This window comes from Periplaneta americana, chromosome 8 (assembly GCF_040183065.1).
Source record: "Periplaneta americana isolate PAMFEO1 chromosome 8, P.americana_PAMFEO1_priV1, whole genome shotgun sequence".
Classification (NCBI taxonomy): Eukaryota; Metazoa; Arthropoda; class Insecta; order Blattodea; family Blattidae; genus Periplaneta; species Periplaneta americana.
Window position 1 is genome coordinate 77,059,176 of NC_091124.1, and position 22,162 is coordinate 77,081,337.

At 32.7% G+C, this 22,162-nt stretch overlaps 1 protein-coding gene across 1 annotated transcript; it reads right to left on the minus strand.

Moving 5' to 3' along the window:
- Window positions 1–853: 853 nt before the first annotated feature.
- LOC138704310 (odorant receptor 4-like) lies at window positions 854–21,875 on the minus strand. The gene is made up of 7 exons (XM_069832172.1): window positions 21,601–21,875; window positions 16,901–17,177; window positions 12,875–13,101; window positions 9,170–9,269; window positions 7,286–7,390; window positions 2,826–2,981; window positions 854–913 (listed from the first exon to the last, which is right to left on the minus strand). The coding sequence occupies exons 1-7, from the start codon at window positions 21,873–21,875 to the stop codon at window positions 854–856; spliced, it is 1,200 nt and encodes a 399-aa protein (XP_069688273.1).
- Between the last annotated feature and the right edge of the window lie 287 nt (window positions 21,876–22,162).

Genomic DNA, 22,162 nt, shown 5'->3' on the forward strand with positions numbered 1-22,162 from the left:
TATTTAAAAGGATGTAAAGTCAGCTGACTGAATAGAGTTACCGGTATTTAAGCGGTGGTAACGAGCATGATTAAGGCTGGTTCACAATAAACCGGGAACGGAAACGAAAACGGGAACGGGAACGACAACGAGGACGACAACGGAAATAATGTTAAAATAAATGTATTTAAATGTGAGTTTTCACAATAGTTAATTGTGAATGCTCACATTTAAATACATTTATTTTGACAATATTTCTGTTCATGCTGTCGTTTCCGTTCCCGGTTTATTGTGAACCAATCTTTATGGGAAGATCGGACCGCTCGCTCGGGAGGGAAACTAATCGGTAGTGAATGGTGGTGCTTTAGGCCTGTGGTACCGTACATATAATGTCCCGGTGAGAGGTAATAAGAAAATGTTATATTGATCTTACCATATATTAAAGCATACTTATGTTGAAACTAATGTTTCTGCATTACATCGTCAGATAATATCAAATGGATTTCAGGTAGGTGGGATATGATGATAGAGACTGGATTAATCTTGCACAGGATAGGGACCGATGGCTGGCTTATGTGAAAGCGGCAATGAACCTGTGGGTTCCTTAAAAGCCATTAGTAACTAAGTAAGATATGTATGCTTCTATACTTGCATGTTGTGATGTTATGGCATTAAATGTGTAATATGTTTTTGCATTTATGGGAATACACTATACTTTAACGACCCTTAATAATATTTTGTTGAAATTCTTTATCGAATATATCAGTAGAAAACCAAATATAAGCTTTTACTCATTTCCTTACTGCGGTTACTGTATTTAAATCGGGTGGAGGAAAGAGGAATCAATGGATTATCTCGTATACTGCCCAATGTCTTAGTTCTTGTCCTTCATGGTGAGAAGAAACATGAAGAGAGAGAGTGACTGATTCAACATCTGAAACAGGGAATTCATCCTTAATTAAAATTCGTAGACAAATGTGTGTGAATTAATTGCATAATATTAGATAGATATGACGTACAATAGCATAGGAAAACAAGGAGAACAAGGGAAATATATGTAGAATACAAAGAGAAAAATGTAAGACAATGAGAAAAAGGGGAATATAAAGAGAAGAAAGAGAATTCAAGGAGATTAAGGATAAATAATAATAATAATAATAATAATAATAATAATAATAATGATCTTCACTTCATGGTATGGGCATTGCCCGTTTCGGCTTCAAAGGTCGTCCCTGATCTCTTCGTCCTTTTGGTTTATAATTTCTTTCTTTCTTGGGAAGTCTATAGTCGTCCATTCTCTCTACATGTAATTTCCAATCTTGTTTGTAATTGTCTATTTTATCAATAAATGGGTATGCTCCTAGTTCCTGCCTAATATCTTAATTTCTAATTCAATCCAATCTCTTGCATCCTTTTACTTTCCGCAAGAATCTCATCTCTGCCGCTTGAATTTTACTAACTTCAGGTTTTGTTGTAACCCAGCTTTCACTTCCATATAAAAGAGTAGGGACTGCCATTACATTGTAGAATTTCATTTTTGTTTCCTTTCTGCTTTTATTCTTCAAAGTTCTATTAATTGTGCCACATACTGTCTGGAATGATTGCAATTTTATTTTTATATCAGTATCCTTTTTGTAACTTACAACACATCCCAGGTACTTAAAATTTGTTACTTGTTCTACTGCTTTATTATCTATTTCAATCTTAGATCTTACAGTATTTTTGCCTTGAAGTGCCATTACTTTTGTTTTTGTATTTGATATATTAAAGTTATGTTTCTGGCATATTTTATTTAGTACATATACTGCTTTTTGTAGTTTTGTTTCAGTATCTTGTATTACAATCATGTCATCGGCAATAATAATATAATAATAATAATAATAATAATAATAATAATAATAATAATAAAAATAATAATAAGACCAGGAAAACTGGGTGAAGACAGAGGGAAAAGGGGACTAAAGAGAGAGCGAGTGGGGCTTGCAATCTTACGTGACTCCCCATAACTAATGAGGAGAAAGTTGTAGCACAGTCTAGTATATATAGAGTCACGAAGCTCAATACGTAGTAAATATGCATCCATAGATAGTTGCTAACCACTAGGATCGCTACTATCGCCTCATTAGAGACAATATGAAATAATTCCGGCACAGTCTATTGTTCCTAGCACCCTCACAATTCAAGCTTCGTGATTATATATACTAGACTGTGGTTGTAGTTCTACGTTAAATTACGTAAAAAAAATTACAGGTTCTTCTTTCCAGGCACTTGCCTATTGTAGGTATTAATGTATAAATTTCATTCTTCCCTTAGGAGCATGTTTCTTTAATACACATTGCTGAGTGACTTGTTTGCATTTGAAATTAAGAATATGTTACGAAACATGAAACAAACGTGAAGTGAAATAAATAGGTATGTGCGACTATTATAATCCGGAGATATACCTGAAAATACAATATATAAAATCTCTGGAATTACGATTTCTTACGTACCTTTCTAATCTCTCTCTAATCGTGATTTTTTTTTATTTTATTGGGTTATCTTACGACGCTGTATCAACATCTAGGTTATTTGGCGTCTGAATGAAATGAAGGTGATAATTCCGGTGAAATGAGTCCGGGGTCCAGCACCGATAGTTACCCAGCATTTGCTCGTATTGGGTTGAGGGAAAACCCCGGAAAAAACCTCAACCAGGTAACTTGCCCCGACCGGGAATCGAACCCGGGCCACCTGGTTTCGCGGCCAGACGCGCTGACCGTTACTCCACAGGTGTGGACTCTAATCTTGACTAAGGAAAAATGTCGTATAAAATAAATGAATTAAATATAATTAAAGTGTGAACTTACGTTCATCATAGTCGAATTAGATAACGGAACAAATTTTCCAGCCGTGAGTGCGAACTCATTGGTGGATTTAGAAATTATTAACAAAATGGACCGCTGATAAGAGACTGGCGCTCCCACCCAGTCAGACTCCCAGGCTGCCGCCCCCACGCATTCGTACTGAAACAAACATTTCAACATTAGATTCACAACAAAGTGTCCATCCTAGAGTGTTATAGGTCATTCGGTATCTCGTGAAACGTATCTGCTCGTGAGGGGAAGGTATAGTGGACTGAGGAGCTTCTCTTACTCGCTACGCTTCGACTTCCAGCTAGCTAGCTCGCTTAACCCCATCATAAGGTTCTTATAGCCAGTGCCAAGGTTTTTGGCGCGTGTCCTTGAGTAAAAAGCCAGTCAGTGAGCACTTGTTGCCAGTGCAGCTGAGAACGGTACCGCCCAACATGTCACGTCAGCAATCACACTCGCACTTCGCGTTTCTGGAGTGTGTCCTTGTGTACACTGTCCAGTCAGTAGCATCTGTTGCTACTTCGGTTGAGAGTGGTTCCATCTCCTAAACAGATGTGACATCATCAATCTCCCAATCACAGTTATCAGCTTTCTCGTCCACATTCTGTTGCAAAGTTAAGAGACTCGCTCTCAAGTTCTCATTACTTATTTTACACGTCAGAATCGGTAGCAATGACTGTACTAAGAGCTACAAAGAACGAATTTGAAGCAAGTATGAAGAGCTGAAAATAAAATTAAAACCATCTACCTGTCTGATTACGTTAAATGGGCTGTACAGTGTGATGTGGAAATTCACAAACGAAGAAGCAAACAATTTTACAATGACCTATTGGAGTGCATTTGGTTTCACGAGATAACGAATTACCTGTATGCCTTTCCTTCTTGGATTTAGCGATAATCAACAAGCTGGGTATCTTATAGAAGATGAGCGTCTTCACCAAGTCAGTCTCCATCTGTGTCCTCAGCTCTCTTGTATTGAAAAGTGGTAGTACCTTGTGTTAGACACTGGAACGAAGACATGATTTATGGAAAAAAAAGAGCTCCTTGTAGAATTTATCGGCCATCGATCAGAATACATCGTTGATGTAATAATGGCCGACAATCTTATGTAGTTAGAAATCCAGACAGCAGATCTCACGCTATTTATTGACATTGACTGAATGTTAGGTCGAAATTAGAAATAGCTAAAAAAATCACATACGTAGCAAATTAGAGGTCAAGATTCCTTTCGTTATATTTATATACTAATGCATGAAAAATTAGTAAAAATAAAAATTCGTAAATTTTTCTAATAAATGTAATAAATTGCAATGTAGTGATAAGAAATGTGAATTAATATACATCTTGCTTACATCATATTTTACATATAGATAAGGGCTATTAAAATTATAGAAGAATTTTGGAAAGGTAATTGTAAAAAAAATAAGGAAATTAAATTTCATATCTCATACCTGGCCAAAATAAGTTATTGAACGTAGATCTGCAGCTGTTTAGTTCTGTATTTCTTCATTTCTTTCTTTCGCTCAAATACATAGACACAATACAAAGTACTGCAGTTTTCGTTTCCCATGTTCATCAGGGTAGCATTGGTCCAGCTTCATATAATTTCGCTTAAAACACGCTTGGAAGTTATATTCCATACCAGCAAAGAATGTTTTTGGTATTTAGAAACAATATTAATTTCTAATTTTAAAATATTTTGTTTCCATACTACCGTGCTGTATTGTTGTAATATAAATTTTGTGATAAATAGCAGGCAATATTAGTAGTCCAGCATGGTATGATTTTAAGTCAAAGCGTGTAATTATAGTTTGTATTCTTAGTCCACAAATGTGGGCTCATTCTGCTATGTTCAGTTCTTGACTTAGACAAGAAATGACGTTAATTTTTTAAGTAAAGCTTCTTATTTCAGAGATAAAGTCCTTCTGTATGTCTTTAATCTACAATATTTTACTCATGGCTTTAATTCTCTTCCGAAGACATTAAAGATAATTTTTTTTTTCACCTCAATACTTTGTCTTCGGTCGCTTATGATTCCATAAACCTCACATCCATTCCAGGCATGGTAAACTTATCTTCGAAGACAGACGACTTGTAGCATATAAATCAAGAATTAAGTAGTAATAATAATAATAATAATAATATTAATAATAATAATAATATAATAATAATAAACAGTATCGTCAGTTTCACATGTAAAGAACGCATTAAGTAATCATTTTCACCAAATTTCAATAGTTAACTTTATTTACACATTCCTTAAGAATTATATATTTAAAGCACAAAATTTTGCTTGATATTTTATGTTAATGCATAAATTCATTGCTAAATCAAGAATAATTTATTCTACCTGAACAAAATAATTTACAAAACTAATAAATAATATATTTCCCCACAATATTTATGACAAACTCCCAAACTTCTGACAGTTTTTCCAGTCCACGCCTGAATAAAATCGATGCTTTGAAGTTGAAAAAGTCGTAAGCCAATTTTAAAGTCCAGCTTCTTTATAAAATGTGATTCACTGGAGATTGTTTCATAGAGAAAGAGGACGAGATTATTTTCTGATGATCAGAAGAATAGATTGGATGTAGAAAAACCTCCCAATAGAAGTCTTGTATAACCATTTTTGTAATGTTAGCAGGTTGCGGACGGGAATTCTCATGTTTCAGTATGACTTGATCCAGTCTTCACTGTCATTGCTTTGTAATGTCGGTCTCGAGGCGATTGAGTTGTTGACAATAACTCTTGGCAGTGCTGGTTAATTCCTCGGAGAAAATTCATAGTAGATGGTGTCTTCTTCCTCTCACCAGATGCACATTAGTTCATGTAGGTGGACACCGTATTTCGCACGATGAGTAGTTTTCTCTTTAAGTTTCAGCCATTTCTTCTGTTTTTAGTGTTGATTTAAAGGCACTATTTTTCGCCACCAGAAAAATCTGAGACAAAAGTTGTCGATGTATTCACGAGCTAAACGATGACGAGCAAACAGAGAAACGTGGGGAATAATAATAATAATAATAATAATAATAATAATAATAATAATAGTAGTAGTAGTAGTAGTGGTAGTGGTAGTGGTAGTAGTAGTGGTAGTAGTAGGTTAGGTAGTAGTAGTAGTAGTAGTAGTAGTAGTAGGTTAGGTAGTAGTAGTAGTAGTAGTAGGTTAGGTAGTAGTAGTAGTAGTAGTTCAAGGCGTGACGCCTTCTCTTCCATTCAACCAGAGGATAAAGGGGAAATGCATGATAATATAATGTTAATGCAAAAGAAAGTTATACTTGTATCTAAGACAAAATCGAAACAGAAAAAGTATGCATAAGCCAGGATATTTTCGAACTTCAATACTTACTGAAACTCAATGACAAATTAATTACATTATTACTTAATAAACTAGTTATAATTGTGAATTATAATATATATCCTGGGACACTCTGCGTTCTAAATGAAGATGTTTCACTTTGGACTTTAAAGCGTTTAAGGTCGGGCAGATCCTAACATCTGTAGGTAAAGAATTCCAAGAACGAATAATGTCTATTGTAAAAGACGAGGAATACGCGGAAGTTCTGTGGCGAGGGACTGACAATAGAGTTTCGTTTTATGACCGGGTATACAGATTATGTGTGGATAGATTATGAAATCGTGATGCAAGGTATTCAGCTGTTGATGTATGCAAAATCTGATGGAGAAGAGAAAGACAATACAAACTGCGTCTGCCAGGTAGACACGCTGTTGGCACGTTGAGTTCTGTTGTTGTTTTTGTTCAAAACGTACGGTATCTATTATTATGTCCATTTTTTTGTGTAATACAAATGTCGTGGGATGATTTTGTCGTCATAATTAATATTGGTCAATTCCCGTGTTGATTGAGATGAATAATAGTGAATTAAAGATTGTAAACTCTCTTCATCAAAGTCGGGCCGTTTTCCTCAAAGTAGAGAATTATTCATGTGAAAATGGCTCTATTTTAAACGAGAAAACCATTTTCGTGCCGTACCCTCCACGATGACTTTCTCATAAATAAAGCTAAAATCATCCAATGTCTTTAGTTCTCGATTAAACCCAAACAGATATCATTTTGCAGATATTCTTTTTTTATACTTGACACTTCAGTTTATTTAATTCATAATTAGTTAATTTAAATTTAAAAATTCAATACTAACTAAAATAAAAAAAATGACAAATCCAATACAATTTTTTTAAAGAAAATTTTGTTATGGAAAATAAAACGGCTACGACATTGTACAACATAAATGTGTTAGAATGATTATATCTGGATTTCTCAGAACTCGCGAAGGAAATAATTAAATATTAAATTGCTACTTGAAGTTTTTTCTGTTCGTTGGCAAATAACTCCCTCACTTATTATGATGACGTTACAAGTGATCTAAAATTGAATTACGTAATAATAATTATAATTAGATAAAGCTAATTCAGATAAGAAAACTGCCTATTGTACTTACTTTCTCTGTTAACAAACTACCCAGCACGCAATACGTGGATACTAACATCATTATTACCACGTACAGTAATGCACACTGAAGGATATCTATGAAATCTCCCCAACTCTGAAAACAAAAGGAATTTTCTATACTATTGAATTCAGTATGAAATTCCTATCTATTAGGGGAGAGTCGGGTAGTATCGGACATTGGGTAGTATCGGACAGTGCGTTTCTTTCATCTACCACCATGTGGTAGTACCTGAATGACATGGTTACGTTTCTCTTTGCGACATCACAGAAACGTAGCCATGTCAATCAGGTACTATCATCGTGTGGTAGATGAAAGAAACTCACTGTCCGATACTACCCGACTCTCCCCTACTCTAAAAATTTATCGAACTTACAAACGCAGTACAATTATTACAAAAACAGGGATAATAAACGGAGATAAAATTAGAGAATCCAGTCAAGAACAAAATATTAGTTTGAATGAATAAATATTATGTTGACATTACGAAAAGGAAAAAGGGAAATATATACCAAATAGTTTGCCTTTTTTACTTCTTAAAATCAAAACAATCTAGGTCAGGATTTATTTTGAAAATGGTATTATGTAACCTTGGCTCGTAACTCTGGCTATGATTTATTCCAGTGTTTGTGTGAACTTCAGATAAAGGACATATCAAATTTCTTCTGGTAGAGAATGTAAAATACATAATTACAGTATTAACATATGCAAAATCAAGTACCTAAAAGTGATAACTTTTATCATGCATACAAGCATATTTACATTTATTTTACTATAAGATAGAAAGGAGGATAACAAATCCAGAAGGGCTAAGATTAAGGAATGTATGTAGTGATGAGTTGTTAATGTGTAGTCAGTAAAATAATTAATAGTAAACGAGGTGGAATTAGCTAGGAAGAAGAGTGCTAAAAAGTGAGTGGGGGAAAAACAGGGAGGACATAGTGATAGAACAAGAATAGAGAAGAAAGTGTCAAGTATCAGAAGAAAGTGTAATGAGTGTAGTGAGACAGACATAGAAACAATAAATTATATTGAATAAATATCAGAATCAAATAAGAGGTGAAAAGGAGAGAAATCTGTAGCGAAATTATGTGAGCTGGAAACTAATAGGCAAATAATCAATGAAAGGAATATGCAATATGTAATAGGAAAGAAGATAAAGATAGGGACATAGTCTAGTTAGGAGAAAGAGAATAGCAGAGGAGAGATAGGAAAGGATAGATAACAATATGTTTAGAACGGTAGGATACGAATAATTAAACGGGAAATACGTAAAAAATGAATATGTTATTACAGAACAGACGATAATAATAATAATAATAATAATAATAATAATAATAATAATAATAATAATAATAATAATAATAAATCAATGAACAGGGATGATATTGAGTAGATATTAGAGTGATGGTGGATCGAAAAGCAGAAATGTACCATAACTAAGGATAACTGTAAAGTTTGTTGACGAATAAATATATCATATCATGTATCATATCGTATCATATATCATATCATATCATATCATATATGATGTCATATCTCATATCGTATATCATATCATATCATATCATATCATATCATATCATATCATATCATATCATATCATATCATATCATATATCATATCATATCATATCATATATCATATCATATCATAATTAAACACTGTCGGGATTTCATATTAATAATTGTAGGTAAATGTAATAGAAAGTTATGTTGAAACCCATATCAGAAATGTGATGGCACACCATAGCCGGTGTAAATGTTGATGATAGTATAAATAAATAAAAATTGGCATGTTAGATTAAAATATGTCTAAGATTTTATTATTTTTAGTTCTATTAAACGTATTGGATGTCTGTGACAGTATATTTACCGTGATGACTGAAAAAGCAGCAATACACAGTGAGACTTGAAGAACAAATAACATTCCACATATAGGCAAATTCATTGTTGATTCCAAAGCGTCTAAATACCTGAAACAATGGGGCAATAATTGAGGAAGAGAATTCAAGATGATCGTGAGTGAGCGCTAGAAGGGTTGCAGATTTGATGTTGTCGAAGTTAAATATACGAATTTTGTATAATATTCAAAAACGAATTTTAAAATTTAAAATTAGTAATTTCTTTTAATAATAACAATCACATTACCTGAATGTTTTATTTATTATTTCTAAAATAAAAGCAATTTTCGAAGGAAAGTCATGTCATTAATAAGCGCGTTTTCTTTCATTGCAATTCAAGACATTATTACAAAAACAGCCCTAGTCATTTTAATGAAATTGAGATAAGGACACATTTGCTACTATTTCAAATGTTTATAGACTCCAAAAATGACACATGCTAGGCGCAATAGCCACAAGGATAAACACCAGTTGTATGGAAACAGCTGACATGTGTTGTTCTATTTATTTTTTATTGTTCTCCTGAAAAATAACAATTTTGACGACGGTAGTTTTTGTAATAATGTCTCCAATTTTAGTAAGTGTTACTATTAGGAAAAAAAACTACTTATTTCTGTTCATAATAGCTTATGAACAAAAGTCATTTGTGAAATGAAAAAAAAAACTCTATTTTGAAATGACAAATATCAGCATAACAAATTTTTGTCGGAAAAATCTCTTTGTAATCACCAGGGAACGGATTTATATGGACTAAAAATATATGAAATATGTAAATATATATGTAGTTATTTTTACCAAAATATGGAATTAAATATGGATTTTTACCAAAATATGGAATTAAATATGGACTTAAAATTATAAAAAAATGACTATGTACGTTAAATATTGGTACATTTTAATCAAACTAAACAAAAAATATAATGGACGTACCTTATCTTCCAATGTAGTTTCAACAAAACACAATTTTTATTGTCTGTTACCATAACAATAGGTTACAAACATTTCTTTCAAGTGCTGAAAAGTGAATCTTCTTCTATTGTCTCTGAGGATAGATTTATACTGACTAAAAGAGCGTTCGACGTCACAAGAAGTAACTGGTACATAATTCAATTTCACAATGTCTGCTGGGGATAAGTCCAAGTTAATCTTCACTGTTGATTCACCACTCATCACAGCAACAACCTTTTGTAGTTCTTCATATCCAGGGTTTTTTGAAAGTACAGTGTCCACCTTAGCTCTTACTGCATCTGCAACTTTACCTCTACCACGATTCAGTTGTTCCACAGTACTATTTATAATTTCAAAACTTTCAGATAGTGAAAGGTGCCTATTTTGGAGACTTTTGAGCGTTTTTATGATGCATGAAAATGTATGCTGAATGTGAGCTAAGTCATTCTTCACACTTATGTCACAGGTAACTGTTTTCGCAGTATCAATTGAGACTGCATCTTCAGAGTCCAATGCAAGGAGAACATTGTTAATAGAGTCTATATGTTCGGCATAATATTCAACTGCTTCTAGCCATGTACCCCATCTAGTTAAAATTGGCTTTGGTGGCAATGGAATTTCAGGGTACATTTCTTTCAACACGTTAACTCTACTGGGAGCTTTGAGAAATACTTTTTTCACTGATGAAATCAACAAATCTACTTTAGGGAAATTGTCTCTGACCACTTCTGCCACACGATGAAATGCATGCGCCACACAAGTAAAATGAGTCAATTTAGGATATACAACAGATAATGCTTGTCCAGCTTTGACCATATAAGGGGCAGCATCGCTAATAAAGAATAACACATTATCGTACATAATACCCTTTGGCCACAGGATACCCATAGCTTCGTTGAACAGTTTAACTATAGTTTTGTTATTGCACTTTTCTAGAACATCACAATGTAAAAGAATTCGTTCAGAATATTGTTCACTTAACAAACCGATAACTACATTACCAACAAGTCTACCTTCTTTGTCGGGAGTCTCATCAATGGAAACCCAAATTGAACTATCTTTAATTTCATCTCTTATCTTCTGTATTGTCTCATCGTAGATGGATGGAGCATACGTCTTCCTAAGTGTTGACTCATCCGGGATTGTATGTTGAGTATATTTTTCAAGGAATTCCCTGAAGACCTTATTCTTTAGTTTGTAGAGAGGAATATCAGCAGAGATGAGAGAACGGCACAGGTCGATGTTAAACTCAGATCTTACATTCGATGTTGTTGGTTGTGTTAAAAACAATTGTCTCTGCTTGGAATTTAGTTGTTTGTTGGCCTGATGTTTACTAGTTGTAATGTGTTGTTGCACCAGGAACTTTTGTGTAGATGATACTGCACACTGACACAAATTACAAAATAATATTTTATTGTCAGTTGATAAACCATCTTCTTTAAATTCTGAAATGTAACTTGTTAGTTTTGATTTTAAATTGACTGAATGACGTACTTTTGGCATATTTACCGTCTTTATAGTATGATTTACAAAACTGAACCTATGTGTACTCTGACTGGCATTTAACTGTTGAGCTGCACAACTGAAGTCTGTTAAAAATTTTAAATTAAATTAATACAGTTTTGTAACTTACTTTCCCATTGTTGATAGGACTGCTAATTTTCAAATAACTCTGATGTTAAAGGGATTACTGAACATGTGTTTAAATCTCTATTGTTGAAATGTATTTTTAAAAGTTAATGGAATTTTGTTTTGTTTTATTGTTAAACCTAATATAATATGGACTGTTTTATATGAAATATGGAAAATATATGGAAATTAACGAAAATATGTACTAAACTCTAAAATATGGAAAAATATGGAAAATAAAAGTAGGATTTTTCAACCCTACACATTGTGAAACATAAAGATAATGCAAAATATAAATTATATTAGCTTTATAAGTAAATATGTATTTACATATAAATCCTTTCCCTGGTAATCACATTGCATCGCAAAATATCATTCCAGCAAATATTATTACATTATTTCATAGCTTTAACCATTACATCTGCACGTAAAGATTACTGTTCTCAATGCATCTGCACAGTGCACTACTGCATGTGTTGAAGAGTGTTCCATTTAATTGAAGGGAGTGTCTTACTCGATCACGACATTCTCTTGTAACTCTTGAAATTATTGCTTGTGGAATGTGTGACCCCTTGTATTAGTTCATCTATAGACGCAGGCTTTTTTTTCTGAAAAACATGCTGTTTCACGAATCCCTATAGAATAAAGCTAGATTTGTCACTGTGGAAATCATATCTGAGGTTCATCTCGTCCAGTTCTCAAAGAAATTTTAATAGACATAATCATTGCAGTATAATTTCAAAAATCGTACAGATAATTGTGTGATGAAAGAGGAGGACTATCCATGAAACTGTCATGAAAGTGACTGTGAATTTTTCAGTAATTTTTCTTAACACGAATTACTCACAAACATTATCATCAAGTTGTTGTATTATTAGAAAGTAGCGTAAATATGGTGTATGTACCTAAAATGAATAAATGTCAAGTCAAAGGTGTAATAGAACTTGTCTGTAGATTTGTACTACAATACACGGTTCAAAAACCGAATAAAAGCAAATACTCTATATTTTATTGTGAAATTATGCTGAAAACATGACACTAATTTCGTAATAATGTGTCCAATGACATGTTAAATATTTTCTAATAATTCGAATACTTACCTGATTATCTTTTGATGATGTTCGACACATGTATTTAATTCTTTCTGCATTTCGTATTCAGTTTCAGAATGTGACTCAGCTTCTCCTCTTAGAAGTTTGTGTTTTTGTTTTATATCCAGTAAGTTATATTGTAAGTTCTCCAATTCACTGCATGCAATGCAAACCAGAATGCAGTAGGAATAAAAAAAAGTGTGAAATATGCTAGCAATAAGAATTGTCATCAGAATCTGAAATTAGAGACAGTAAAGTTGAAAGATAATTTTCACTAGATATATTATAGATATGCTGGAACAATATATGTTTCATATTTGAGATTCCAAGATACTGCGCTATGTAAAAATATGACAAAAAATTTAAATACAGTTAGAAAATTAGCTTGTATACGGAAATACTGAGAAGAACAAAAGCGATCACAGATGGTGTTGTTAAAGGACGTCATACGTGAGGTTTCTAGGAGAAATACAGTTTCGTCTGTCATGATGATCTTGTCAATTTCCTATGACAACCATAATCGTTGTCAGATTCCTCGTCCTCTTCATAATCGTCATGGGCAATCATGCATTTTAAAATTGAAATAGAACAATATAGCCGTCATCAGTCTGAAATTTTGTTCAATCATTAGCGCGAAAATAAATTCCAAGCTATAAATGTGCATGTTAGGGTTAAATTTCTGGTACCGCTATGCTAAGAATGAAATAATTTCGTCACATCAATATCTTATTACGTCACTACTTGCAACAAAAGGGAAACAATATTAATACCTTTATGAGTTCAACAGGATGAATATAACATTCCTACATTCTTATTACACTAAGGCATCGGCCGTCAGCACAGAGCATCCTGAGGCTTGCGTCTCTTACCCGCGGAAAACACAGTGCAGCATGGTGCACTCGTAGCTGCTACCGGTTATGTTCTCAATCTCTTACTGCTGCACGGCGGGGCACACGGGACGGCTCCACTTGGCCTTTGCACATTTCAGCGAGAGCTGACGACCACTGCACTAAGGGCAGATTTCACTAAACGTATTTAACTTTAATTGTTACTTAAAATCGTTTTAATTGGCAATTAAACGCTCAATGTATTTCACCAAATTGGATTTTAACTCTCATTAAACTACATTTCATTTAACTGGTCAATAGTCATTTAAATAATTAATCCTTCATTAACGACAAAATTTTTCATCATGGCGAGGACGAAGATGATTCGATATCTGACGAGGATAATTTCCGAAAGAGAAAATTGTTTTAATACAAAAAAAAAAAAAAAAAAAAAAAAAAAAAAAAAAAAAAAAAAAAAAAAAAAAAAAAACCAAATGCGGTTTATTTTCAGCAAGACATAAGCACTATATAGGCCTATTTTGAATAGTACAAAAAGTTATTTTCAATTTTCAACTGATATATAGCCTACATATTTATTTATTTATTTTTATTGCAATTAAGTTTGAAATGAATACAAGTTAATAAATACAATGAAAGATAAACTAGCTCACTTCTGAATGAGTAACACTCGTCCTCAGAAGAGGATTCCAATACAGACAAAAATAAAAATAAAATTGAGAGTTAATACAGATTATATAGTGTTTAATATGTTTAAAACCAAACTATAAATCCAATACAATTTTTTTAATTTTTTATTAATTTCGAGAGTATTCGTGGTTGAAATATTACTGGAATAAAATATATTTAAGAATCATATATGAGTATTCGCCATCCTCATTGAACAAACATTGACTGTAAGTAGCCATACTGTACAGTAAATATCTTAATTTGAGAAGAATTCATTCCGGCACCGGTTCGATTCGCGATGTCGGAACGAATTTTTCTCAAATTAATAGATTCCAACTGATAGTTGAATACTTTACATTATTATTTAAATGATACATTTATTGAAGAAACGTTTAATCAATCTTTCGTTGTATAACGTACTGCAAGTAAAGTATTATGAATAACATAAATTTATCATGTAGGTACTGGAATAGCGCGAATCCATGTGAAGTCTTCCCATTTTGTTATTGCATGATATTTTCTTGCATTTACTTTCATATTATCCCGTTTTGTCTTCAGTATTGCTGAAGATATTGGGAAGACGTTTCCTTGCATTGAAATCTCTTTCTACGTATTTCCAAACTTTCTTCTTTTCTTCTGAAGTCTACCCATTCATGTTCTTGTTTTCGATGATTTTAATATGTTTTGAGGTTACTTCTGTTTATGACGACAATTTATTGTCGTAATATAACAAATGAACTCACTATATAGGTCACTGCTTACATTAGCAAGGCACACGATCTTCGAAATTACGATTTTACGTGATTTTACCATAGTCTAGTATATACAGTCACGAAGCTTGAGTTGTGAGGGTGCTAGGAACAATAGACTGTGCCGGTATTATTTCGCATTGTCTGTAATGAGCGATATTAGCGATCCTAGTGGTTAGCTACTATCTATGGATGCATATTTACTACATGAGTTACATGACTGTATATACTAGACTGTGATTTTACTATGGTTCCGAAGGCCATGATGAAGTACAGACATGAGGTACAGATATTTAAATCTATACCCATGAGTCTTCAGTAAATCTGACCAATTCATGAAAGATTACAATTTGTAGACGAATTTATCTTGTACCATTATCAATGAAAATATCACATATAACACTAAAATCTATTATTATAAACGTGTTCTGTGGCATAAAGTTTCCACTATTTATCTAACAAGATAATGCAACTAGAGAAATCTGTTCAATCAAAGAATTTTTTTAATATGATCATATCATCTATTAAAGTGATATATGTGTAAACCAGTATATACATTACCGGTATGCAGACTAGGCTATATAGTTAAACTGTGTATTGTTTCGTTTTTTTTATTCGTGTTATATTTTACAGTGAGACAAGACATATTATAAGTAATATTTTAATTAAATATCTCAGAATCAGACACCTATTGTTATTATAGTGCGTTTTATATCAACTGTGACAGATTTGCTTAAAAAGTACTGGAATTATACGAGTGTTGTAAATTATTTTAAATACAGAGTGATTTATATAGAACTGACACATTTCTTTCTTTAATTATTCCGTTGGAAATTCATTCAATGACCCAATTTTAGCACCAAATTAAGCAGAATGTTCTGGAGTTTCGATTCCTTGTCACTAGATGCACAGATGTTTGTTTTATTCCTATTGTTGGCAGCACTGGATGCGCAGATGTTTATGTTTTATTCCTATTGTTGGCAGCTGTTTTCGACATTTTGTGTCAACGTGAAAATGCAGTACATATTAAATCAACGACTCTTCCTTGTGAAGCAATACTGGATTTCGAATTCAATTACAGCTACTCAAAGGGCATACCAGAGAGAATTTGGTGTTCGCAATCCTTCCAAAAGAAGCACAATACTGGGACTGGTAAACAAATTGGAACCAACTGGATCTCTGGTGAGTGAAAAGGACAAGCATCATTCATCTAGGCTTCCCACGGTTGTTGTTGACGTAAGAGCACGACTGGAGCAGTCACCCAAAAATCATTAAAACGTTTGTCGCAGGAGACAGGGTACACCTACTCAATGTGTTAGAGAGCTGCGAAAAGTGCAGGCCTAAAACCAAGTTTCTTTGACGACCGAATAATTTCCAGGAACCTGTGGCCACCGAGATCTCCGGATTTAACAACGCCGGACTTCTTTCTATGGGGTTACTTAAAAGACAGGGTTTACGCCACACGTCCCCAGACATTGGACGATCTGAAGCACAACATCACACAGGAGATTCAAGCTATTGACAACAGAGTCCTCCAACGAGTGGCCAGTAACATGGAACGACGTGTTGAGTTGTGCCTTATGCAGGATGGAGGACATTTTCAACATTTGCTATAGAGCTAAATAATCTCCCAAAATTCCTCTACATTTTAGGTATAATAAGTTGTCGCTAGCACAATTCGTTTTGAAACAATTAATGAAAGAAATGTGTCAGTTCTATATAAATCACTCTGTAGAAAATATCATATATAATAACATTATATAAAACTTTACCTGTGTGAAGTAAACAATTTCAAATGTTGGGCTGACAGATGCATCAAATGGGTACCAAGTGACATACATAAGCTCATGTTCTGTAATTCCGGCTATTAGTCTCTGCAGAAAGTGAAATGTTACAAAAAACGCCGATGATTTCCTCAGTATTTTTTGAATGCGTGGTAGCCATCCAGCAATCGTCAGACTTCCAGTCTCCTTATGCCAGTGGGGGAGATCTTCCCATTTAAACATCTCGGTCAATTTGAATAAATTATAAAATGCGTTCCTCCTAAATCTAGAAAGGGAGAGTTAACAATTAGAATACATTCAAACAGAAACTGCGCTTTTAATGAACGACGAGTATTAATGATCGTGAAAAGTGTAACAAATAATTGCACATTAGGAATTGTTCATGGAAAGGCAGATGTTTGAAAGGGATACAAATTTGTTATTATCATCACTATTTAATTATTGATTTGTTGTCTGTTTATTCGTATATGAAATGTCTGTAACGTGTACGCGGTGTGTTATTAATATCATAGCAACGCATTTTTGTATTTTTCTGTAAACTATTAACAAAAGGTAAAAAATGTACAGAACTTATATATCTGCGGTGAGCGACGTCATTGTTTACGGTAAGGAGGAAGAGAGAGAGAAAAGACAGTTCGCCCAAATGGTCTGAAACACACATTACAAAAGGTACATCTATACTGTTCAACTTTCCATGCTATTAAGCATGCAATCTGGGGAGAATATTGAAATAATCAAGTTGAAACGACAGTTTAATTAAGATCCATGAATATGTTGTGTCTACACTATATGCCGTGTTGAACGTCATCTTCACTACGTGTGTGTGTATATATACTGTATATATATATTAAATTTCCAACCTATACTATACTATACTTTGATTGGTAAAATAGGACATACAAAGATTACTGTACTAATATACGTTACTATTTTTTGAGCACGATCAGTTCTTTTTTTTTCTGCCGGGACGCGCCAGAATTAATTTTATTTTCTTGTAGTTTTTATCGTGGAAGCGAGAAACATATTAATAATTAAGTCTTTAACAACACTTTTCTTTGAACTCCGCTTATGTTTTGAAAGTTTTAAATTTGGATGAAAGGGAGGTTAAAAACGACAAAATTTTCATGTACTGGAGAGCAATCAACTCCCTTCCACTATAATATCTGCAGTATTGAAAGTTCAAGAGTTGAATGAAAGGGAGATTAAAAACAATAAAATTTCCATGTACTGGAGAGCAATCAACTCCCTTCCACTATAATATCTGCAGTGCTCGGGAAAAGTGATACAAATCAGTTTCCACAAACCTTTTTTGATAATTTATTGACAACTTACGGAACATCTACTAGCTTGGAAAAAAAATAGATAAGTATTTCTCCCATTACAATAATTCATGCAGAAAAAAAATCAAATCGATATAAACCAGTGTAAGTTGTCAATAAATTATCAAAAAAATTTGTGGAAACTGACTTATGTCACTTTTCCCGAGCACTGCAGATATATTCTATACAGAGATCCACCTTTTTCTCTCCAGAAGAAAAGCAATGAGCACGAGAGAAATTACGATAAATATTTCATATGTGTGTACATTGGATAACCTCATTGCAATAAACTGAAGTACGATAATGTTATTTAATGACGTTTATTTAAACTACAGTAAATTAAAGAAATAGGCCTAGATGTACCTCAAATTACCATTATGATATTCTTGTTGAGTGTCTATAATTATTTTATAGTAGGACCTATATTTATATACAAATTTTTGGTTGTGTTATTTTTTTATTTCATGCACATTGCGTTTAATACATAACAGTTGGCTTTAGACCTAGGCTACAGCATTTTTTTCCATGTAGACCTAAATATTATTTACCGGTACTATGGTATTTTAATCATGTTTGTAATTCTTTCACGGTAGGGCCTATATTTATACTTTGACTTCAATTCTAGAAATTGTCATGGTAACAAAATAATTTTCAGATTGCTCATGGCTACTTACGACAATGGCCAACTAGAACAATAAACTGCTTGTTACATACTAATGTTGGACAAAAAACGCACAAAATATCTATCAGCGATGAGTAACTTTCAATTCCCGAATGCGTATCATTTTTAGTTCAAAACAGTATGCTCAATTGAATGCATTACTTGAATGCTTAAAAGTTGAAAGAAAAGTTGAAATGTGTAGATGCACCATGAGGAGATCAGTTCTGCTGGGCCCAAGGCAACCAGATGTCTTTTGTTTTCTTCATTTGTACTGAACACCCACGACCAAGATAAGCCCATAGCAATCTAACGTTTAGTTACCGGCAGAGGTAAAATACAAGATCAGTACATATAATTATTATATTCGGAAATCGACTACATATAAGCAACATAAATAGCAGTATTATAGAACATGAATTTTGCCAATTTTATTGTTTTCATTTCATGACCACTTGATGCAGCATAGAAATCGTGTCATGTTAGTGAAAAATTTTGTTTCTCCTCTCGATATATTTGATAAGTTTCAGTAAGATATACTCATGTAGTCTATTTTTAATTGTGTTCATACCTCTAATATATCATAACAATGTTTAAGAGACTTCTTCGTGACAGAAAATTGCATTCCTCTTTAAGATTTGTTTCATTTGAAATGAAAAATATAGTGAAAAATGCGAACTCTACTAGAAAAAATTGGGCTAATTCTGCAGTGGGAAAAGTGACATAAGTCAGTTTCCACAAACTTTTTTGATAATATATTGACAACTTACACCGGTATGTCGATTTGATTTTTTTCTGTATGAATTATTGTAATGGGAGAAATACTGATGTCACTTTTCCAAGCGAGCAGATATTCCGTAAGTTGTCAATTAATTATCAAAAATGCTTTGTGGAAACTGACTTGTGTCACTTTTCCCAGGCACTGCAGAATTATTTGTTACTACGGAATAAGTATATTCTACAGTTAGCATCTTCATGCCAACTTCAAGTAACAAACATTGCAGTGACGAAAAAGAAACGAAGAAACTAGGAACGAATAATATTCATTGTCATTTTGCTCCCGATAAGTTTTTGTAACTAAAGAAAAATCTTAATAGATGTTGTCATCTTTAACTTATTTTTATTAAAAGTGATGACTTAATATAATAGTCGCAAACCTAGTTTGTTTTTTTTTATTTAGACGAACGTTTTCGCTCTTCAGGCATCATCATGTACATTAAATTATAGTGTCATGTTGAATACTTGTGTAACAGGGAGCAAATTAATGTTCGTTATTAAACAATTTCAATTTCATAGCGTAAAAATTAGATACATATTAAAACAAGCTGAAAAATGAGATTAAATATTAATTTTCTTTAGGTCCAATAATTTTTATGAAATGTTAAAAATAATTCTCTATGTATTAGTCAAAAAATTTAAAACAATATAAATACTAATATCTAAAGCTACTTGTTTTAATTAAATCATTTACATCTTGTGACCAACATTTAAAATGGGACAAGCATATCTCCTTCCTGTGTAACAGATTTCGTAAAACGATCCACAAATTTTCCATTCTACGCCCTTATTTACCTTTTTATGTTCTGTGTACTGTATACTTAGCTCTGTTTCAACCAATAATTCAGTATGGTATATTAGGTTGGGGAGGAATGGCAAAATCGACTCTCCATCCTTTAAATTTGCTCCAAAAAAGAATTATCAAAATTTGTCTATATAAACCTTTTGATTACCCAACAAAATTAATTTTTCAGGAATTTGTTGTATAAAATCTAGAACAAATTATAAATAAACATTGCTGATTTACTTCCATAAAAATCACAATAAATTTAAATTTGATCCTCATGAATACCATACGAGACAAAACTACAGTTTCTTTCTAAATACTGCCAAATGCCACATAACTGCTGGATTAAAACATAGCATGAATTTTGGACCCAAAATATATAATGCATTAATTATAGCTTACCCTGAGCTAAGTACACTTAACACACATAGATTTAAAAAACAAATCAGATTAATTATTTAATTGTTTAAGGTAATTGAGTTAAAAATTGATACTCTAATATTCATGTACTTTTGCATTTTATATTTGTATATAAACCCTATTATTACATGTTGTATGTATTTTACCATTTATTAATGTTATTATGCTCATTGAATTCTCTTAATTCTGTGATATATTTTGTATAACTGATCTGAACTGCGCCCGAGCACGAGCTTCTGCTCTTTCGGGCTGCAATGCCTAATGTAGCTCAAGTGTAAAGTATTAAATAAATAAATATATGTATATATACTTAAAGAGAAATAAAAAAAATATATTATTTCAACATGTAGTACGTAAATCCCATCCATTAATTATGGTATATAATATAATTCTCTTGTTACACATTCCATTTATTAAAACGTATAGATATATATTTTTCTCAAAATATATTGGAAAGGCAGAATATTAGATAATCTTATTATATTCAATGCGTGGTATGATGCGGACTAATTTTTTGCTAAATTATGCAGTTATTAGTGTCGAAAATTCGTTATTCTTGTCTACGAATGAAGTAATATTACAAACACTTCCTAAATATAATGGATAATTTTTCATTCTGATAATGGAATCTTATGAAAATTGCAGTGAATTTAGTAGTAGGAACAGCTGTAGCTGTATTCAGCCGTGAAATTATATTTATTATAATAAATATTTAATATTGGTTTACCTGTAGTTTAATTCCACAAAAACCACATACGTGTGCAGAGACATCACTCGAAGTACCCTCATGGAATGTCTTAAATCACTGCTGTTGCATGCTTCTAAAAGTTCTGCCACGAAGACTGAGTAAAAACAAAATGACATAATTGTATTGTATACTGAATTTAAAATTGATAATTTTTTCACATTCAGACAAAATCCTCCGATTGTAGAAACAAGGAATATGTCATTAAATCGTTTCTCCGTTATGTCTTTGGCGATATATTTTGATGAATTTTCCATTTTCAATAAGAATTGTAAAATTAGTTCCATATACCGGTACTCTTATTATAGTGCAATTCAATAGTATATTTTATATGAAGTAAACAATTAACGCAATTTCAACACTTTCCGTCCAAATGTTCAGCTCTCACTGACCGACAAACTGATCAGGGCACTGGGTGTATCTGTACATATATGTGAGTGATATGACGTTATAGGTACATCAGTAAATAATTCTAACTTTTCGAGCTGCGATGGTGGGGCAGTGGAAGAGTGGGGGTAACTTATGCTTCGGCAAAGTATTACAT